Source organism: Charadrius vociferus, unplaced genomic scaffold (assembly GCF_000708025.1).
Source record: "Charadrius vociferus isolate BGI_N301 unplaced genomic scaffold, ASM70802v2 scaffold472, whole genome shotgun sequence".
In the NCBI taxonomy this organism is placed as follows: Eukaryota; Metazoa; Chordata; class Aves; order Charadriiformes; family Charadriidae; genus Charadrius; species Charadrius vociferus.
In genome coordinates, this window is record NW_009647735.1 from 9,615,167 (window position 1) to 9,638,071 (window position 22,905).

The following is a 22,905-nucleotide window of genomic DNA, read 5'->3' on the forward strand; positions in this document are numbered from 1 at the left end:
TAAGGGGATAAAAAATCAGCAAGTAAATTTCTTGACAAAAGCTAAATACTTACAATGGAAACTCCACAGTGTCCCAAACCTATAACTGCAAAGAAACCAGACCACAGGCCAGACAAGGAATACCTAATGGGATTTTTCTACCAATGTACTACCAAAATAGTGAAGAATGCATCCTGCAGGCCAACAGTCAGTCAGCGTCTCAGCTGTCAGCTGAAAGCATGCCAGCCTCCAGTAATATCTGATCTAAATTTACATGGAATAGTCAGGGAACAGAGGATGGGCTTTGGCACTTCAAAGTATGGTAGCAAGACTTTCTGTATACTGAAATGCCTTATACAGGAAGAGGCTAGTAAAACTATTAAGACAGTGCAAAACCGACTCCACTCTAGAGCAAAACTCTTGGAGTTTCTTAACATTTAAGACAGAGCAGTCAATCCAACTTCATTCTGAAATGTTGTTCCATACTTCACAGCACCTATACAATAAAAAGCTTGTGACATACAAAAGCAGTGACATACAAAAAACAGTAGTTGGCTTTGTCAATTTTTCTTATCATATTGCCATGTATCTGCTTCAACACTCTTCAGCTGAGACACCAGTTTCATATGCCTTTTATTTTTCATGAATACAGTGACTAAATCTAAGAGTTATGTGTGCTGAACAGACACGCTTTGCAGCTTACCTGTTAATTTCAGAACTTTCCATATCTCCTTGCATGCCTGGAGATGTTGAAGGGCCTGAGTCAAAAGTTCCGCCTATTTTACAAAATCAAAGAAGTTATTTTTGTCATAGATTAGAGTATCATAGATTTAGATTAGGTATTAGGAAGACATTTTTACTGTGAGGGCAGTGAGCCCCTGGCGCAGGTTGCCCAGAGAAGCTGTGGCTGCCCCATCCCTGGAGGTGTTCAAGGCCAGGTTGGACAGGGCTTGGAGCAACCTGGGCTGGGGGGAGGTGTCCCTGCCCAGCCCAGGGCAGGGGGTTGGAATGAGATGATCTTTAAGGTCCCTTCCAACCTAAACCATTCTATGATTCTACAGTTTTAAAAGCAAAAGGAATATACATGTCACAACTAACAGGATCTTTATACCTAACTATAAAATAAACTAAGAATCAGTCTAATTAGTACATCATCTACACCAGTTACTGTTTTGGGGTGGGGTTTTTTTTCCTCCCTCTTTTTCAAGACCTCCGTATCTCAGACAAAGCCTCTTCACACTGAAGGTTCCATTGGTCCAGAAAGAACCACATGGGTTCCTATGGGACACCATTTATTTTACCTCCCAAGCATAAAATAGTGCTATTGCAATTGACAAGCCACTAAATCCCACAACACAAATTTCTGTGCATTACTCCCCACAAAAGTAAGTTACTACAACAATCGCTGTACAGCAGACTTCCGTACTTCCTTCATAACCACTGTACATTTTCCTTAATCTTCTCCCACAGTAAGTACAACACCCCCCAAAAAAGGATGTATGTATAAATAACAAAAAAAAATTGTGACCTTTATCACAACCAACGACTTTCAGCAACGGCCTAATCCTAAAGATGCATTAATTATCTGCCTGACCAACCAATGTTCAGCAGCAAACTCCTTACATAATATATAAGGTAAACTGAAATTCCTCTAAGAGGAGGTCCCGCCATGACCCTTTCCTGATATAAATCTGTTAAAATCCACTGAAATCAACAGAACTACTTTACAGAAATCCAATATTTACAATTGTCTGGAAAGCACTAGGTGCATTGATTCTAATTAACTATGAAAGGTTCCTGTGCTTACATTCTCAATATCCTGTTCTGAGTGAAACAACTACGACTTCAGAATCAAAAGAAAAAAATGCTGCACTGATACATACAGAATCAGTTAACAGAGCAATGCCCTACCTGTTTAGAAGGTGTTACTTGCTGTCTCCCCATTTCCAGATCAACTGCAGCTGCCATTAACAGGCATGTCTTCTGAGCAATTAGAACAGCTTTGTCAGAAGGACAAAACTGGGACAACTGACACCAAAAATAGGAAAAGGTAATGAGAATTCTGCCCATATAAAGCAATTTGCTCCTGAACAGATGATTGCTAAGTGTCCTCTATGACACTTCTAGTAATCAGTCATGAATAGTACATATTCATATTGCAATTTTACTTGTACAATTACACATGAAGATTGCTTAAATATAAAGCGTAAAACAGTGTTGGACTCCCCTCTCTACAAATACATACAAAACTGCCAGTGTTGGTAGAAATTCTGTATGGAGATTAAGACTCAAGTACTTAACATGTTTGCATTAATTATACAGTTTCCAAACACCGGAATCCATTTATTTTAGAAAGTTCTCATTGAAGTCTGTCTCTTACGACATTTTTAAGCAACAGAATGTAAAGTATGACAGTAATGCTCACATTTTGTGTTACAAGTCAGTCTCCTCCTGACAAAAGTGCTCCATCTTTAGAGCATACAAGAGTGTCTCTACGGAGACAGCTGATACTTGGATGTAACTTCTAACGGAACTAGACAGATGACAATATTCCTCAATCAGAGAGACTATTTAGCAAGAGTACATACCTTGAAAGACAGTAGAAAGAAATCCCTCATCTTTTCAGGGTAGCCCCTGAACTGTACAGCTAAGTTCCAAGCTAACAAAGACATAAAAAAATAGAGACTAGAATAAAAATCTTCAACCTTACAGGTATGTCCATCTAATGTCTAGTAATAGGCAACTCACATTCCACAATTCAATTTCTTTCTCAAAATATCATCAACAGCTCATTTAACAACAGCAAGAAATACTGTTATTAGTGATTTGTTAAAATAGCTTATTCATGCTTTCAAATTTTGTCTTAATAATTTCATCATAACCAAGTATCCATTCTACCACATACCCTACTCACAAGGGCATAAATTGGAAGAAGCATTTTCTTATGTTAGTAAACTAAATTAGTATCTGAATAAAAGTGTTGAAGAACATTGCCAAGACAAATAAAAAAAAAGGAAAACAACATAATTCTCCATTTTACTGCAGCAGGATGAAGTGCATGGCAATTAAACACACAATTCTGATTAGTAAATGGATAAGCCATCTAAAGCAAATCAAACGATTTATGTATGAGAATCTGACCCAATTATATTCTACACTGCAGATTCTACCTTTCATGTTAATTTCTTCCCTAGGACATGATTTTGTAGTCTCCAAGTTGTTTATTCTGTGAGTGAGAATGCTGCCTTGGAAAGGTCATGGTCACCACAGATTCCAATCACACTCCTGTTACTGTATTAGACCTTAGCCACTTCCCTCCCTCCTTTGCTCCACTTTATTAAGAGCATGGCTACATGGTGAGGATGTGTGCAGAAGCCCATCATGGCAGGTGTCTGCTGTTGTTGATTTCAACTATTTTCTCTTCTGTATGCTCTGGCAGAAGCAAGAATTTGAAAAATTGCTTCAACCCCTTACACTATGCTTATGTTTTTATTTACAGACAGCAAATGCACTGACTTCTTTAACAAAACAGTGTAACAGAGACTAATAAATGAGGATCCAGAGACAGGCTACAGATAGTGCTTAGGACAGCTCTGTGGGAGCTGCATTTCCCACTAGGAAACACTTTATCTATGATGTTTGTTGTTTAGATTTCATATACTGTAGTCGAAGGCAAACTCCAGGACTGCTGACTCAAGGGACCAATGAAGACAGCCAGCCTGGGTGGCAGAGGTAAGCTCGTCCTGCACCAATCAAAGTAGTGCACTCATCTCAACTTCCTAATTCTCATTTTGTCTACATGAGAATATGCATATGCAGGATCAGCAGTAAGGTTTTTTTATTGCTCTTAGAGGCACTTTTTTTTTCAGATACTAAATTAAGCATTATTCTTTCTATTTGCCTGATCTTCAATTTTACTTCTGTTACAGAGTCTTGGTAGTGAAGGGCTAACAAAGAGAAAAATGAGCTCTGGACACATACAACAATTCCTGTGGTGAATGGAATATTGTAGCAGCTATCCCACCAGCCAAATAGACCTTGTGTGATTATTTGTCTTGAAAACTGACTTAAAATATGGGCCATATCAAATAGTTTCAGAAGAGAGAAAATGCAGCAGGAGAACTTTAAGACCAGTTAAAGCAGCAACTGCCAAAGGTGCCAAGTTTTATAAATCTACTACATCTTTAAACACTTCTTTCTTCCTTAAGGTCTGGCTAAGTGGAGGTGGAAGGGATTCAGTTTAGATTTTGAGAGTGCAACCTACCAACTTTTCTAAACCAGTGAGCGTCGAGGATCCTCATGTCCCCTGTAAATTTCTCTTCTGTGAAAGACTCACCAAGTCTCTTGTGAGCTGCAGAAAATGTCTTGTTCAATACATAAGTAACACTTTCTGAGCAGAATAAAAACATTTCCAAGTCTAATAACTACACTACAAAACTCCCATATAATTCCTGCCGAAGAGCTATTCACACAACTTAAATCTAACGCGCTTGACCAGAGAGGCTTATAAAAAAAAAATCAAAAGGTGCCTCAAACAGCATGTTAGATAAGATATATACGGATGCCAACAAGTACTGCCTCCTCAAAGTTTACTGACACTGCTGTCTAATGCAGAGGACTTTTACTTAATTTCACAAAAAGTTAAGGGTTTTTAAATTTAATAACAGATTTGAGGCCTTTCTTCAAGGAACCTTTAATTAATTTAATTCTAGTCTTCATTCTCATCTTCTTGTCGCAGTAACAATGGCTAGTGTAAAGTTCTACAATCTTATTAACTTGTCCAAGACTTGTCCAAGACAGGACAAGAGGGGTAAAAAACATTGAGGGAAAATAAGTATTTCTTCAGAGGGAGAAAAGGCTTCAGTAAAACTCCAGTACCTTTTCCAATGCAAACAAGCCAATTATTTTTCACAGGACAGCACAACTTAAAGTGGAAACCAATTTTGACAAGCCTCTCCCATCTTTCAGCAATCTGCTATTACTCCTTGCAGTTTTCTAAGCCTTAACTTAATTTTTAAAATGCTCCCTTTTAAACAGCTAGAACAGCAAAGACTGCCATTGGCATTTAATTAATGCCAATAGAAAGTTACGCCGTTAATTCAGCTGACAAAAACAAACTTCTTCCTTTTGTGGTAGCCCTGCTACTAAAGATACTTTGTTCCTGCCACTGCAGTCAAGTGTAGGAGACTGTCACTTGAGGTCACCCAGGCTGTGGCTTGTACCCAAATATCTGTTGTTTGCATGCATGGCCTTATGAAAGACTAAATGGAAACTCCCCAGAAGAAAGCACCCCTTTGTCTGAGAGAAGCTCTCAAGTACAGGCTTTACTAGAAACAGTTTTTCCAACACTAGCAGGCAAGCTTTCCATAGCAAAAACCTGTAGCACTGAGTCCCAACTTCACAACACCATTGTGTTTGCACTGCTTTCAGTGGGAAGTTGGGAACCTAGACTGAAATAAGGAGTCTAAACACTTGGTTGGCAGGGACCTAATCAAATCATAAAAAGTTCATAGATGGAAGAACAACAGAAAATGTAAATAGAACAAAAGCATACCCAAGGTCAAGTAAGTCATCACTGAGTTGATATCTTCATCTCTAGAATGGAGGAAAAATTAAGTTTTAGAAAATGTTTACAGCAGAACACATTATTTATGTTGGAATACATCATCTCCATAATTGTGGATATAATCGTTCTTCCCCTGACAAACTTCTCAGGCATTAGAAACTTCTAGCATTTGAAGGTGCAGAAGGAGGACTGAAGGCCTGCAAAAAGTTTTATTGATGTGCAGCAGGAGATTTTCTCGGTCGTTGGGGCTGCAGGTTAAACTTCAAACCCCACTGTCACTGCACTGTTTTCTTTACAGTCAAAATCCAGCAGTACAGTTCTCCAGCTTCTAACCCAACACGCCATTTGTGAAGTTGCTAGTCTTCAGCAAGGGAGGCCTCACTCTGAAGTTCTCACTCAGAACTTCTGCAAGATATCACTTCCTAGCGTCAAAGTTAAAAGAGGTTGCTTAGCTCACATTCCCCATCAGAAACACCTGCCAGTCTTATGCATTAATAAAAGAGGAAGGCAAAGAGCAAATATTTAAACGAAAGGTTATCCAAGTAGAAAAGACGTTCCTATATGCTGTCATTAGGTTAGGTTGGGAAGTCATACGGGTGGACTTTTTACTAGCATAAAAACTAATCTCTTGATTACTCTGCAGGAAAATAAGCCCAGAAAAAAAATATTACACCATTTGTACAACATATCTACCATAAGAAAATGATTTTGCAAATGGACTCACCTTTTTTCTTCATTTTCTGCCATGACCTTTGACAGCATGAGACGAACCAAACATCTAAATATGAGAAAAACAAGCAATGAAGAAACAAGAAATTTTTTTACAAGTTTACGTTGCCCTAATTTTCCAGAAAGTATTCCACTTTTCTTCCTTACGCTATCAGCCCCTGGAACCCACAGAAGAATTCGAAGTGTCAAACTGAGAATAAGACTATACCATTTCCCACCCTATTGCCTTATTTTGTATATCACTTTGTTAAATCATGTCATAGTAAGTAAATAAATGTACTTTAACAAAGTAACTTTAAGCACATCTGTCTCATGATATTTGTTTTTATAAACACGGTGGAATACTTCAATCACTTCATCAGAGGATAAAAACGAGCTGGTATTTTCACCAAATATATTGTTGCAATCTCATTAGAGTCACTGTTGCTCATCTGTTTAAATCACAATGTAATCATAAAATTCAGAGCAACTAATACTATTTCCTTGGGAGAGACTTGGAATATCTGTAGATATTAAGAGTTCAGGCTTGACGTACAACTGCAGCATCAAAAAGACTGCTAAATAATCTTTCATCTACTCTGTTTTCCACCTTCCTCAATAGAATAAATTCTTTTTCAAAAAGAAAACAGAAAAAATTCTCTTTCCTTGTAAATATACTGAATACTCACTTTAAAGCTGCAAATAATTGTCGGCAGTCTTGTAAATGTTCAGATAAATACTCCAAAGCCTTGATAGCCACAACTTGCTGTTCATTCTGAAAATAAATTAGAGTATGTTTTGTATAAACTGCATTACCTCATTTACCACCAAAAGAAAAAAAAACAAAAACCAAAACAAACCAACAAAAAACCCCAAAGCAACAGCATATTCCAAAAGCCTGTGCAGTCTATGAGCAGGAAAAAGAACAAAGGACTCTGCACAGAAGAGCCTCAGAGTCAAGAGAAAACCATAAGGAGAGATCGGTACAGGCTAGCAAGGCTTTCATAACTTACAGTGCTATAAACAAAGCCCTAAAAGGCAACCAAAAGCCTCTTCTAATTATGCCAGTGTAATCAGCCAGTTCAGATATCACTCAAGTCACCAACCAAGAGGCAAACAGGAGGGACAAGAGGCTTTTCAGTCTTTCATCGCTAACTTACGTGTATTTTGTACACAGGTTCGCCCTAGCACGTCAAAGATCAAATCCCAGAGGCAGAAAAAGACGTAACATTTTGATAAGGAGAATTTCATAGAAACACACCATGTCATTTCCAGATACCAACATTTGTAACTCAGAATCCTTTATTTTCCCGAAGAAATATTAAAAAATACAATTTCTTTATATGTGCAATCAATTTCTGCTTTGCATTACATAACACATTTGAGTGAGACCTTGGTCACGGAAGCACGAAATACTTAGAAATGCATGAAATACATAGAAATATTATAAGTAGGCCAGGTTACAAAGGTTACAGCTGTCCTACTTATATCAATAAAGCAAAGAAAAGACAACGTTATCTGCTCTACCTCTAAAGCAATTTGGGCAGCTAAACTCAGGAGGTTAGTGCCTGTATTTTCATCCACTCTCAGCTTGTCTTCACGTTGAGATGGCTTTTCTGCTAGCTTCCCCATTTCAATAACTGCTTCCACAGCTGAAATATACACAGGGAAAAAAATATTTTTTTTTTTTTAATAGAAGCAATTGGAAGGTGGAACTTACTGTTTTAATGAGGCTTTAGAAACGACTTATGAAAGGCTATAATTTATATTTTTTTTTAATATGAAAAACCAAGACAAGAAAACCTGACCATACCAGCACTTCTCCACAATGATGCATTTCTTCCTAGAGAGGTGCCCAAAGGCTTTCCAAGCTACTAATCTAAGGAAATAAGGATGCCATACAAATGAAACCTATCTCATATCCTTAATTTTGTTCTGCTAAATAACTGTTCATCACTGAAGACAGAAGACTTTCTCTAATACATTGTCTGGGCATGATTCCAAGCTCCCATATCTTGGCTTATGCTAAGGGTGCTGCTGCTTTTATGTTCACACTGTGCTGTGGTTCCCACTCTATATTATGTGAACAAATTATGCTGTCATTAAAAAGACGTATAGAGAACAATTAATTGGCACAGAACTCATTGGGAAATAAGCTCTGCGTGTTACTCTATATTCTAAGTAAGTATAGACTGTATTTCTCAACTTCTGTTACTTAAGCTAAGATTCTCATTAAAATATGAAATGGCAGAACTCATTATAAAGAAGAGTCTACAGAGATATGTCATTCTGTAAGTCATCTCAGTAATTCATGTATTGTCTAGTAACTCCAGGCTCTGATTGCCCAGAGAAATTAAGAGCAGAAATAATGGTTCCGTTAAGGTTCATTTAGCTCAGTATCCTTCTTTTATATTGTATGTGAATACAAAAGAATATTAGAAACAGTAAATATACGATGATTCTCACCCTGGGATGCTACTATAGCTTCTGTCCATGAGAAGATTAGAGACTTCCTAGCCAGAGGCTCCTTCCAGACAGTGTCAGATATGGCAATGGACTCCACACCTTACATATGGCGTGCAAAAAGCATCCCACTCTGACAGTTTAAATCTACAGCCTGACAGTTTCAATGACTTTGTAGACCCTTCTTCTAGCTTCCCTCTATTGTCTTTCTCAAGATGAACAGGCCAAATCTGCTTAGTGTTTTCTAATATATTTGGCACATTTGCTCCTCATAGTAGACCCTTTAAGTTCTACCTTTATCAGTATCTTTCTCCATCACTGCAATCTTATAGACACTGAATTTAGTAAAGATGCTGTTTGGATCACACCTCTCTGCTTCTTTAACTGCCTCTTTAGCCTATTCACAGAAGAGATTAAAGGAAATCAGTACAATGACATCTTGAAATCAGTAATATGACTTGCAATAGAAGAGAGCTAAAAAGATACACAAAATGTTAATGGTTACGTTGTTGATATTTATTATAATTACTCAAGACACAATACTATAATTACTCAAGAAGTTTGGTTTGACACCACCTTCCCTGGAATGAAAAGTAAAGTGACCAGAGCAGATGATGGCACCAAAGGCTGACAACGACCAGACTGAGGAAAAAGCCAATTCCTCAAAATTAAGAGCTACACAACCAGAAAAGAAGAGAAGCCCTGAGAATGATGAAAAATTAAACTCCCTTCTGTCACTTTGAACTGTAAAGTTTAACACCCCCAAACCAGATGGCCTAGATAGGTAAAGCAGGTGCACTTCTCTGCAGAGGTGAGGGCTAACACACTGTTGTGGAAGTTCCAGTGAGACACGTCAAACATTTTTCCTGCCCAGGCTCATCTGTCTCGAAGAGAGGAGGACCTCTAATCTGAGAAGAAATGCGACATACTGAGGCATGGTCACACAACCTGTGGACTGTGTCCCCCATTAGAATGATAGGGGATACAAGAGGCCTCCACGGCAGATAAGATGAACAACATGTCTCTGCCAGACGATGCAAGACAGGCAAAGACAGTTCCCTCTCTCAAAGCAAAATACAGTAACAAAGATGTAAATTAAGTCCCAATGACACAGCTACAAAAATAAAAACAATGCAAATAAATAAATAAATATGTATACATATACATTATATATACCTTGTCAATTTGTTTCAGATGAAGATAGCAAGAAGACATGTTCCTCTGCAGCTTAGCCAAGTTCTGGTCTATCTGCCCAGGTGTGTAGAAGCTGACAGAATAATTGTACCAGTGAAGAGCTTCAGAGTAGCTTTTTGCCTAGGAAATTGAAAAAAACAAAAAACAAAATAGAAGAAATGCAAAGAACAAACACATCTTTATTTGGGTAATTAAACTGCCTATGTTATCTGAAATTTTAAAAAAAAGGTCATAGGAAATGAAAGATTTAGATAATCAAGTATATTCTAGTGTAATCTTTCCCCCAGAAGAGCAATCATTGGTCCCACAACACAGGTAATATTCATTAGGAGAACTGACGCTTTACCTATTCCTACTCTTTGCTTATTCTTATGGCCTTTATCAAAGACAGGACACTGGACTAGATGGGTCATTCTTCTGACCCAGAAAGGACATTCTTATGACAAAATACAAACCAGAAATATTATTTTAAAAAAATAATAATTCTTTCTTCATGACACAAAGCAACTGAAACTAAGAGAAAAAGACAAAAGTGTTTATCCCATTTAGACTGTGAACCTTGATGATACTACGCCGAAGATGGTACTCCCAACTATAGTTCCAATTTGGAGAGAGAATTTATTTTAAAATTAGGAGGAAGAAAGCTATGTCATTAGCAAGATTCCTTTTTGGCTACACAGATGAGAGGTAATAAAACGGCACATGTGTTTTTCTTTATGTATTCAAGAAACCAGCATAAGACAGAAATACAAGAATAGGACATAAGCTCATCTTCTCCAAATACTGACAGAATCAAAAGGTATCTGGTTTTGAATAACACAACTTATATATACACACAGTATGAATGTATGTGACCCAAGATACAATGTAAGCATCCAAAGCTACTTTATATTTAGGCTAAAAAGAAAATCAATGTACAAATGATTAACACTTAACGCTCTTTAAAGCAACAACTGATCATCAGACAGTAGAAATTATAAAATAAACAGCCCAGTGTAAAGAATATTTTCAGGTTTTTTGTACCCTTTCCAGGACAGAACCAGAATGTTGGGTCACACAGGTTTCTTGGTGGATCAATTCCGGCCATAACGGTTCCCCCATACAAACTGTGAGATGAGGCTACCTAAAAGTTGATGCTGTAATGGAAAACAGCACCCAGCTGGAAGAAAATGAAACTAGTGCCAACTGGAACAGGGGTCTTAGTAGCAGCTTGCACTCTGACCAAAACCAGACATTCCAAAGAGGTCAGAAAAAGCAGATCTTCATTTTCACTGATACAAATAACAACAATACTGTTTGGTCCCAAACCTCATAATGCTTGGCAGCTCTGTCCCACAAGATGATGTGCAGCCGGTTCAAGGCTTCAGGCAAGAGCTGTTTCCCAGTATAATGACCTGCAAAGATATTGCAAATCATCACTTTACAAGAACTTTAGGAAGCACACTGAGAAACACTTAAGAACTATCTGAGAAAGACTGTCCCATAGCCTACAACAAAAAGCACTGACATAGCAATAGTTTCAGCCAGGACTCAGTGTTTCATATCCTGCTTCTGAAAAAACAAACAAACAACAAAAAAAAACCCAAAACAGTGGGTAAGAGAATAATTATTTTCATGCTTGAACAATGTAAATCTGGCTCTTGCACCTAACTCAATGCTACATAAAATACAGTCTGATTTCCAGCAGATCTGACAGTCAAAAAATACTACAGTGCTACAGGTGCAACAGACCTGAAAAAAACCTGTTATTCAGCTGCTGAAACCTCTTTTAATACTGACAAACACAAGCACATTGGGCTGGATGGACAAAGTATTAACATTACACGGAACTTCTCATAAATGCTCTGATCCCACACATATCAGTCACACACAGTCTACACTAAGAAGGAGGAATTGTCCTAGCAAGTGTATTTAACCCTGAGCTTTACCATGATTGTCATTTGTTATGGAAGTGGAGAGTTGCCATGCAAAAGAAACACAGAAAGAAAGACGAGAATAAGCAAAAAAGTGAAAATCAGAAACCAAGACTTCAGTCAACTAAATCCAGCTTTCAGTAAACAAGAGCAAAAGATGGATACACACCTATAATAATTTCTTCAACCTTTTGCTTAGCAAGCAGCTCCCTCTTATTCTGCAACAGGAACTCGATGTGCAGCAGGGTAATTTTTCCAAGGTCAGGTGAAGATTCAAATCTTTCAGCAACAGATTTCAGAAAATCAAAACCAACTGATTCCCTATTCACACAGATGCATTTTTAAGAGGCTGCACAAGAAGAGCTGTTAATTTTCTATTCTAAAAAATAACATATTCACACCGTACAGCATGTTTCTCATTTATACTACTGGCAAATAATCATACTGACAGAGTGAGCCAAGGTATGAATTCACTGCACTTCATCTATTCTGTAGCAACTGCCTATTAGCACATACTTGTTCCACAGCATTCACAAGAGAGCTTACTCCTCACGATGAAAGAGTAAGAATTTACTGCAAGATAGAAGCAATGATGGAGCATTCAACAGTGTGAAATTTCATGTCTCGATTTATTTTGCAGTAACTTGTTCATCCTTATACTGTTTTTCGCAAAAATGATTCTAGGACTCCAAACTCTTTCATTGTGAAGGTCAGGTAGTTAATATGGAAGAAAGATTTCAGTCAGATAATTCCAGACTCATATATATATTATTCCAGACATATATTAAAACTACACAGGGAGAATCTTATCATTCCAAAGAAAGGCTACAGCATTGCAAATTGCCACTCAACATTATTTCACATCCTGTTCTGCTGCTGCCATAATGTGTACCACTTTGCTATAGACAAGACAGGCTCCCTCTCAAAACTGCTTACCTACCTCTGTGAGTTTTTATTTAAAATAAAGCATCATTGTACAATAGATGTTCTTTGCTTATAAAAAAGCAAACCCCAAATATTGTGTTCACCCCACTTAGCGATGCTTTCATACCTTCCATGCTCCAGTAGCAGTTTGGCAGTATTCAAACAAAAGTCTAAAGACATCTCATGGTGCAGGAATACTGCAACAGCTAGACAGAACACAAAGCAGTTGAGATTATTTAATCAACTTAGACACTTAACTGCTCAAATTACCATTTACGTCTTACAGCTTCTTTAAAAAAAAAAAACAACCAACCAACCAACAAATCAAAAACAGACAACCCCCCCCAATATAATAGTTATAAAACAAAAGAACAAAAGGAAGAATAAAACATGTCTATTGTGCTTTGACTTTCCTTTCACTGTACAATTAATGTAGTACTACAGAGAGGTGACAGACTGATAGCCCTGGAATTCTAGCCCTGTCTCTTTAAACAGGAACATCACAGGCATTAGTAGCACAAACTTTTGCCTCAAGCTGTGTTCCATCAAAATGTCTCATCCTTATCCAGCAGGAACCACTTAAGACTGAGGTCAGTGCTCAGGCTGTGGTGGTATCACATGGCAATGGGAACGACTTAAGCCTAATGCCTTTAGCATCAGCCGTTGAACTGACTTGTGCTGATAATTAGGGATCCATTTTAGACCACTCAGATAAAGTTTAAAAATTGCTAGCTGTGCTGGATGATTAATAACAAGATTTATACATTTGTAGCTTGGATGAGATCAGAAAAGGAACACATAGGGACATGACTGTAACAGTTGTTAAAGGAAGCACTTCTAAGGCACCTGTGTACAAGTGCACAATACAAGATTTTAGGCAAATACCTACAACTTAGCAGGAACCTTCACTCACAAGAGAAAGAAGTTGCAGTGCACGGACACAACACTCTCTTCTGCCAGCCATACAAGAAAAGACAGGCATGCACTCATTAATAAACCTGCTTGAAAAACTGACTGGAGTCTTAGTGCTACTAAATATAAGCAGAGTGTGTTTTGATAGGCAACACTATGGCTTCACAATTCAAACTGCAGAACAGAAGCCAACTATTGCAATGGTAAGTTTTGAACAACTGTCCACTTGAAAGCTGGCTGAAAATCCCCAGGAGCAATCTGGAGTTTTCATTTCTGTTAGCCTGGCAGCATTCAAACCATTCAGCTCTCTGCAAGAAATTCCTCATCTCATCCTACATTTATTTCTCAGAGCATTCATTACGCATCTGATGCTTTCCAACCATGAAGAGTACAAAGACTCTCTTCCATAAGATTTCATTATTAATGGAAATAAATTTCTCCTGATACATTACCCTTTCTATATTAATGTCCCCCTGAAAACTCTCTTCTCCTGTCATGCCAACAGAAAAATTAGTTCTCTTCAAATAACAAGTTTAAGGAATAAGGAGAAAAGAGTTTATATGCCCTAGACAAACTAAACTCTGGTAACACAGGTTTATTACAACACACTGATCAGCACTTGATGCCTCTTGGCCAAAATCTGCAAAATCACACACAGAGAACAGCAATACTTCACAAGCCTTCCTTCTATGCTGACTGCATAGGAGACAATCCACCTTCACCCTTTTTGAGTAACCTCAGGCATATGTCTAGAATAAACCATACCTTTACATTGCTATATTTTCACTGTCTTCATTCTAACAGGCTTCAGATTCTTCCCCCTTCCCTATTTCCAGCAAGTCTAGTTAAACTTTCAACAAAAATAAAATCATGCTTATTTCAAACTTACATTAGCACCTGGATAACTCCTCTGTGAACACTGACTACTATGTCTCGCACTCCAAAACCAGAATGACATTTAGCTAATGAATATTCCTCTAAAGCACATGAGAAAGGGATTTTTTTTTTGTTATTTTCTATCTACAACCCAGGCCATCTTCCTGGATATGGAGTAGTATGACCTTACTACAAAACCCATTCAGAGCTGTGATACCTGAGTTGATATCTTCATCTGATGCTCCACTTTTAAGAAGAATTTTAATTTTCAAAAAACATCCTGCTGGATGCAAATTCTCCTGCGCAACGAAAAACGATACATTACTTGGACAGCTGTTGGTAGAACACGGATCCCATGAGAGTCCAGCACATTTGTAACACAGACAAATATCAGGAAATGACATACACTCCACTGTATTCTTCAGTTCCATTTTAATGACTGAAGCAATAGGTAAGCCACTGGTAATATTTTCTTCTTAAATGAAATGTGCATCTTTATTATTTATTCTTATACTGTCAAAAGACCATGAGGACAATGAAAGCAAGAGATACACGATTCTTATGCTGCTGTGGCCCAACACTTACAAACAGAAGCTGAACAATACTTAATGATAGAAACATTTCCTGCTTTTTGTGTGAATTGGCTGGATTACTCTAGAATTAATACAAGCAGAACTCAAAGTAGCTTATAATAATACAAAATGTAAGACAGAACAACAATGGGAACAAATGGAAATAATGAAGACTGTATACTAGAGCTGTCGCTAAAACACTGCACATTTCAGACTCTAGAATAAAAATTTTCTTCTAGTTTTCCATACCCTCATGCAATATCAGAACACACGTTATCAGAAATTATGATAAAACCACTTTCCACCTCAAAAGGTTTTGCAAAAGTAAATACAATAAAAACTGCAAAGGGCTTACATACTGTAGCAGCATGTTATTTGAATTACTAAAATGCACTGCCTTTTATCCTGATCTCATGAGCACGTACATTATTATCTGTCTGAAAGTTTTAAAAGCGTGTAGAAAACTGAATTTGAGCTTTTATTTAAAACAGGACTTCATACTTAAAACTTGTTTTGCATGAAACAGATAACAGAAATTTAAAAATGGTCAACCAAAGACAAATATAAATTTTTCAAATTCAAGTTACTCTAACTAACCTGAAAAGAGAGAAGCACAAAATTAATTCAAGTCTTTTATGGGAAACAGCATTTGTACAAGAGCAAGGAAACTCACTGTAGTGACTGCTTAGAGATGTATGAACTTTCTTCAGGGTAGCCGGTATGTTTATACAGCTTATTTTTCAGGTTCCAGAAGAAATACAGTCATGTTAGTAAAGTGCAATTTGGCACTTGCTCAAATATTTGTACAGATAATGAGATGGGGACTCAAAATGTAGTATGGACAAATCCATCACAACCCAAAGCAAGACAAAAAGTCTGGTGCATAAAAAGCCAGCTGCTATATAAATCTCAAGTGGACCATGCTGCAGTATATTCCGCTTGTACAGTTTTCTTGAATATGTGCCTGAGAAATTTTAGTCGTATCATTATCAAAAGACATCACTATTAATAGATACAAGGCAGCTAGACAGCTCTACACCTGCACACAGAGAAGTAATTCTCTACAAAAAAGCTGGGAACACCAAAACATACATACCAGTATGAAAACCAAAGCAAATAAAACACACTTCTGTCTGATGTCAAGGAGAACACACCAGTGATAAATGTGATCCATATTATTATGTTAATAAATGCTTGAGTTTTGACCATTGCGCACCATAAATACAGTAACAGTCTATTACCTGATTGGCCAGGCTTATAGCTTTCAATGCCTTGTCAAGATACAGATTGCAATCCCACTCGAAATAGGCTGTAGCTAACAATCGCAGCACTTTAGCCTGAAAAGAGAAACAAACTGGAAGTTAAAATGCCACCTGAAGAGCAGGAAAAAAAAACAGCCAGACATGAACATACATATGAACACAAAAGACTTAAAATTTAAGGTAATGAAAAATAATAGCTCTTGGAGTCAAAAGAATACCTGCCTGGTATTGTTTAGGGATATTATTTGTTTAGTGTAAATAATTAAGTTTTAATTAGAATAAATTATTTAGGATTATAATATGGTGTGATTTGTGCTGTTTGCCTAGCTTTACTCAGCATAAGTAGCTAGATTAGGTGAAGCTTTAGGCCATGATTGAGTTATTTTTCTTAGTAATTTTCCTAGCAGCTGGTACAATGCTGTGTTTAGTCTTCTAGTATGGGAAAGATGTTGATATCACACTGATGTTTTGGTAGTCTTTTTCCCAAGTCTGGGACTTGATGTTCTCCATGTTCTGCCAGCGAGTGCAGGTGCACAAGGAGTGTAAACCAGAAGATAAGGAGGCTCCAATCCTTGGCTGAAACTGCAAATCAACAAGATAAGAGCATGCCCGCCTGGACACAGAAAAAAAAAATCCAATAAGATGTTAGAAGACCCCAGACCAAAAGTCACCATTGGACTAAAAGACACCTGGACAGCGCATGATTGGCAGGTGTAGAGATCACAAGGGTATAATTGCCCAGCGATTTCTTTGTTTGGGGTCCCTCTCTTTGGAGGCACCCAGCCCAGGCTGTTCTTGCTGATGTACCTTTCAATTAAATTAATTATTTTATAAAATCTGACGCCTGAGACTCTGCTGTGGGAAACCTAGGGTCAAGCCTGAAGAAGGAGGAAGGGCACCCGAGAGTAAGCGTATGTGTGTGCGACACCATGAATGGTGTGTGAATGCTCAGGCAGTGGCTTCTCCTTTAATAGCATCAGACATATAAAGTGATTGCTCAGTTCTGAAGTGTATCCAGTCTTCAGCACTGCAATTCACACAGGACACGAATCAACTAGAGTTCAGAGGAGAACAGAAGGGTAGCAAGGAAAATCAGAGATCTAGAAAAAAATGAATGAAGGAAGAAATTAAAGAAACAGGAGGTACAAACTTCACCAAAAGAAAAAAAAAAAAACACAACTCAAAGACATACACGATAATGGCCTTCAAAATATAAATAATTTATATAAAGAGGAAGATATTAAAATCTTCTCCATATCTGCTGTGGGTAGTAAAAGAAGCAATAGGCTTATGAATGAGACAGATGAAGATCTATCAGAAATGACCCAGATGTAACTGATGATGTCTTGAAAGAAGAGGGGGAAGGGAAGAAGAGACAGCCTTTCAGGGTCTACTTCATCCTTACTTTCTACAATTTCATTTCCATGAAACACTAGATTCAAATGTGATTTAAGGGCACCCATCAGTGACTGAACTCTCAGACTGACGCTCATAGTGACCAAACTTGCAATGTTGCCAAACCTCATAGCAGATGGCTCTAAAGAGGCAGCCAAAGAATTGCTGGTCAGGTTTTACACAGCAGAGGCAGATGATACAGTGGAGTCAAGTTAAGAAAATCCTCCTATTTATAAACAGCAATTTCTCTATTTCTTACCTGCATTTCTTTGCCAACAGAATATTTCACGTCCGTCTTCCCAATGTCGTAACTCTGGCTATCAATGATAAGTGAAAGTAAGAATTAAATAGGCTGACAAGGATAAATTCAGCCAGCCTTCTGATATGTGCAACAATCCTATCCTTTCCCACTTCTAACCAGTTAGAAACCACGTAAATCACACAAAGTAATCTCAGTACTCACCCTTACTAGAGAACAGAAAATTTTGTTTTCTTTCTAAATCCTCACATTAAAAATTGTACTCAATCACTTTCTTTAACCTGATGCACCATCTTCTGTAACATCCTCTATTCAAACATTTCAGTACACTTCATCAGTTTTAACCACAGGGGCTTTGAAGAAGCAAGTGTTCTCATTCTCACCTGACATACAAGACAGTCATACATAAAATTTATACAAGATCCGGTCTGAAGATCACAGCAAGTCAATAGCAGAGACAGAAAGAGAAACTGCGAGTCATGATTCCCCATTCTTTTTCTAAAAGTTAAATGACAGCACAAAGGACCACCCAGGAAAAAAATGCAGTAGTAATTCCACAAAACCAGATTCGATTGCAAATGCTGTGAATGAAGAACTGTTAGAAAGAAAATCAGTAAGTGGGCATGTGTTTGCTAATGTAATACATTCTCAGTACAGGGAAATCTTAACCCACTAGATGGAGCTACATCTCTTTCTCCAGATAATTATTTGCCCTTTGCAAAGGTTTATTTCCTCCTCAAATTTTGTCATCAGGACTCAGTATTTAATTTTCCCCAATAATAAAATATAAAATAATCTCCAAAGCACCATCTGTAATTAATTCTAAGCATCTCTACAAATCCTCTTTGACAATATATGTGACTACAACTATTTTGTATTTGATAAGTTGCCATTCATTTTCTTCTATTTAAAAGAAAAAGAGCAAGAAGAAATAAAGAAAATTTTCTGATCCGAGGCTGTGACCTTGGCACAAGGACATTCTTAGCCTGCATTTTTCTTTCCTTAGTAGTACCACAATACTTATTTTGACCCTACCCAAACCATCTGTAAGTATTCCTTTTTCATCTTGATGTCTACATCTTCCATCAGTCAATGACTTGCTCTCAAGGAAGCACCTCCTCTATGAGATATTCAAATACTGTTTAAACCAAATCCATTTAAAACCAGTCAGAAGAATTCATCTACTCTTTTCCAAAGTTTTCAAATCCCTTCACTATCATTTATGAACGGCACAAGAACTGGGAACAGCCTCTTCATAACAATAATCTCTTTGGAAAGCAGACATGAATGTTAGGCTACAGAGTATGACAGTCACTAAGTATCTGCTCAGCTAATTTGAATCAGTTAAAATCTTGTATTCTCACATTTTTAATTAAACCTCTACTTTCCCTTGCTCCCCCTTCACACGTTTTTACATCTCAAAAGCAGGATTTTATTTTGTCTTTGCACATTACCTGAGCCAGAAGGAGCTCTGTTCATACCTCTTCCATTCATATGTTTCCACTCCAAAATTGTAACAGAGGATTGACAGGTAATAGGTCTGCAAAAAAAGACTCCTGCTTCTAGAAATGTTCTTGTAGAAACATTGTTAGATCTATGGCAGTCCAGTTGAAGGTTCTTGAAAATGCATTTTACTTTCAAGATATATCCACTGTTATCACTTCTGACCTTACACAAGGGGATACTGAACATGACAGTGACATGGACAGTGGGATCAAGCGCACTCTCAGCAAGTTTGCTGATGACACCAAGCTGCGTGGCACAGTCAACATGCTGGAGGAGAGGGATGCCATCCAGAGGGACCTGGACAGGCTGGAGAGGTGGACCTGTGCAAACCTCATGAAGTTCAACAAGGCCAAGTGCAAGGTCCTGCACGTGGGCTGGGACAATCCCAAGCACAAATCCAAGCTGGGTGGAGAATGGATGGAGAGCAGCCCTGAGGAGAAGGACTTTGGGGTGCTGGTGGATGAGAACCTCAACATGAGCCAGCAATACACACTCACAGCCCAGAAAGCCACCCACATCCTGGGCTGCATCCCCAGCAGCGTGGCCACCAAGGGCAAGGGAGGGGAATTCTGCCCCTCTACTCCACTCTCCTGAGACCCCACCTGGAGTACCACATCCAGCTTTGGAGTCCTCAGCACAAGAAGGACATGGACCTGTTTGAGTGGGTCCAGAGGAGGCGAAGAAGATGCTGAGCGCTGGAGCACCTCTGCCAGGAGGACAGGCTGAGGAACTTGGGGGTGTTCAGCCTGGAGAAGAGAAGGCTCCAGGGAGACCTTAGAGCAGCTTTCCAGTACATGAAGGGTGTCTACAGGAGAGCTGGAGAGGGACTTTTTACAAGGGTATGTAGTGACAGGACAAGGGGAAATGGCTTCAAACTGGAAGAGGGGAGATTTTGATTAGATACTAGGAAGAAATTTTTCGCTCTGAGGGTGGTGAGACACTAGCCCAGGTTGCCAGGGAAGCTCTAGAGGCCCGATCCCTGGAGGTGTTCAAGGCCAGGCTGGATAGGGCTTTTAAGCAACCTGGTCTAGTGGGAGGTGTCCTTGGCCATGGCAGGCAGGTGGAACTAGATATATGATCTTTAAGGTCCCTTCCAACCTAAACCATTCTATGATTCTGTGATTCTATGACTAAAATGTGATCATAATTGTGTGAGAAAGTGAAGCATCATTAGGCAGTCCAAGCCATGCAAAACACTCAGATTCTTGACACCTTGACACAACATGAGGTTGAAGAGTTCAAGAAATCATGCTGAAAGGACTAGGACCATGTAAAGTAAACAATAAAAACTAAAACTTGAGAGAAAAAAAATGGAATATTACAACCTCATTTTCAAAAACTTCAACAAAGTTTTATACAGTTACGTGAAAAGGACTGCCTCTTCCATAGTCTGCTTCTTCCCAGCACATCTCTTTGGGGTTGAAAAAGGATGATCCACACTACAAGTTTCAGGAGAAAACTGCTTTTGAATGCTTGGTTATTCAGAACACTGTCGTTTTCTGCTTTATCAGTCAATCCTGACAATGTCTGTTCATAACAACTTGTCTTTCCTTTGAAAGGATTTGCAGCTGTTATATCTCATCCAAAGAAGAGACAGCAAAGTAATTTTATATGCTAACAGGCTGCCAATATTTACATCCATTTTGCCTCTGCAGTAACTTTCTTTTCCAAGTATAAATGATGTTTCTTGCAAGTGCCTACAGATTCCAAATCCTCAAGCAAGAATGAAGCAAGATGTTGTGCTACATCTCTCAAAGTTACTGTTTATCTCATTGCAATCCAGACACAAAAGCACAGATTCATTATGCACAAACAAAAAAACCCCCACTCTTAGTGTGAAACCCTTACTTTTGATGAGTTCATTTGTGAAGATGCTCTTTCCAGAATAGAAAGGTTACTGTATTGAGAGGGTTTCATGCGAAGTGTTTAGCATAACGCTGTAGGCATACTGTGGCATACCCCATTCATTTACTTGCACACTTGGAAGAAAAGTATTTCAAAAGTTAATTAAAATACTATTTCAGTGAATGACTGTGTTCCAGGCCTCAAGTGTAACACTAAATATCCCCATAAACCTGGCACCTATCTGAACAACAAGTGTTTGGAACAATTCTGGCATTTGACCCTGTAGGGCAAGAGTTCCCAGTTATGGTTCACAGACGATGATCAGATGATCCACAAGCTGCAAATCCCCTCCAGTTGATCTGTGGTACCATACATTACCATAACGCAACAATCTCCTTGTGATACTCTGCGAGTGCTCTCTGGTACAACGGGAGCCTGGAGGAGTTAAGGACTGACAGCTACCTAGTGGTTGAGAAGTTTTGAGGCCACTCAGCAATCACTAGCTCTTTCCTTTTTTCTCATTGTTTAAGCATCACTCTTTAAACCAGAAGTAAAGTGTATCTCTCACGATCAGAAACCTTTTCCTTGTTTGCATCAGTGCTCCTGGTTTGTGAAGAGCATTCATCATGAGAAGTTTAATATTATTTAATGGAGGAGTTTAAGCAGAAAGCATGAAATTCATTTAAAATGAAATGAGGAACAGTAACGCAAAGACCCCAGTGAGCATTTTCAACAATTCACAGTGAGAAGCTCTGCTGTTATGAACCAAATCAAAGCTGACTGCAACTGACTGCAACAGTGCACTCAGATGCACTGAACAAGGCCTGCAGATCACAAAAACCAATTTAAAATTGGTTGGAGTTTAATTGGTCAAAAATCCAATCAAACTCCAACTGTATTTCCCCTATTCCCCTCTCAGGATTCACATCTACCACTTCGAATTTTATTACCTGTACCACAGAGACAGGAACAAAATGTTTCCTACATACTGGGAAAACATTAAAGTAAATGAAAATAAATGTGGGGAAGTATATTCTGATACAAACATATTAGACTCCTAACTCTGCAAACAAAGTAGTATGCAAATGCTAGACTTTGTTTTCTCTGGACCTTGTTCTGTGACACAAGAACTACAAAGAACATAGGTTTAGTGCAATGGGAAGCCTCCATTCATAGCTCTACAGCTTCATGAAGATTAGTACTGAGGGTAGTGATAGACTTGCACATCAAAAATTTAGTAAACTCAGTTCTTCTCTTGTCCTGTCTGTCCCCAGATAAAACTTCACATGTGTACAAGCGAAGAAGCAATATACAAGATCAAGAATATACAAGAAAATGCAGCTGGTTCTGTAGAAGAGTAGGCGGCATATTCAATTTACAAATCTTTTTGCCTTGCTTGCTGATTTGTCTTCTCTCATTCTTTGGGAAGAGTTTATCATTCTATTTTGAATGATAAACTATGGGAAACAAGAAAAAAATGAAATCTGAAGAAAAAACCTGCTGCTTTAATGCAACTTTTTAAGTAAGAAAA

At 38.2% G+C, this 22,905-nt stretch overlaps 1 protein-coding gene across 1 annotated transcript in view; it reads right to left on the minus strand.

The window, feature by feature from the left end:
- TEX11 (testis expressed 11) overlaps nucleotides 1-22,905 on the minus strand; it is a gene marked incomplete at its 5' end in the record, with an annotated part of 34,920 nt that overhangs the window by 6,020 nt on the left and 5,995 nt on the right. Inside the window, 17 exons of the mRNA XM_009881811.1 lie at nucleotides 683-755; nucleotides 1,891-2,007; nucleotides 2,568-2,638; nucleotides 4,244-4,330; nucleotides 5,534-5,574; nucleotides 6,270-6,323; nucleotides 6,943-7,028; nucleotides 7,781-7,905; nucleotides 9,011-9,113; nucleotides 9,893-10,030; nucleotides 11,219-11,304; nucleotides 11,993-12,144; nucleotides 12,875-12,953; nucleotides 14,753-14,834; nucleotides 16,349-16,444; nucleotides 18,024-18,081; nucleotides 19,478-19,563. Of these exons, the coding sequence (XP_009880113.1) occupies nucleotides 683-755; nucleotides 1,891-2,007; nucleotides 2,568-2,638; nucleotides 4,244-4,330; nucleotides 5,534-5,574; nucleotides 6,270-6,323; nucleotides 6,943-7,028; nucleotides 7,781-7,905; nucleotides 9,011-9,113; nucleotides 9,893-10,030; nucleotides 11,219-11,304; nucleotides 11,993-12,144; nucleotides 12,875-12,953; nucleotides 14,753-14,834; nucleotides 16,349-16,444; nucleotides 18,024-18,081; nucleotides 19,478-19,563 (1,534 nt within the window). The remainder of the gene's footprint in view (nucleotides 1-682; nucleotides 756-1,890; nucleotides 2,008-2,567; nucleotides 2,639-4,243; nucleotides 4,331-5,533; nucleotides 5,575-6,269; nucleotides 6,324-6,942; nucleotides 7,029-7,780; nucleotides 7,906-9,010; nucleotides 9,114-9,892; nucleotides 10,031-11,218; nucleotides 11,305-11,992; nucleotides 12,145-12,874; nucleotides 12,954-14,752; nucleotides 14,835-16,348; nucleotides 16,445-18,023; nucleotides 18,082-19,477; nucleotides 19,564-22,905) is intronic.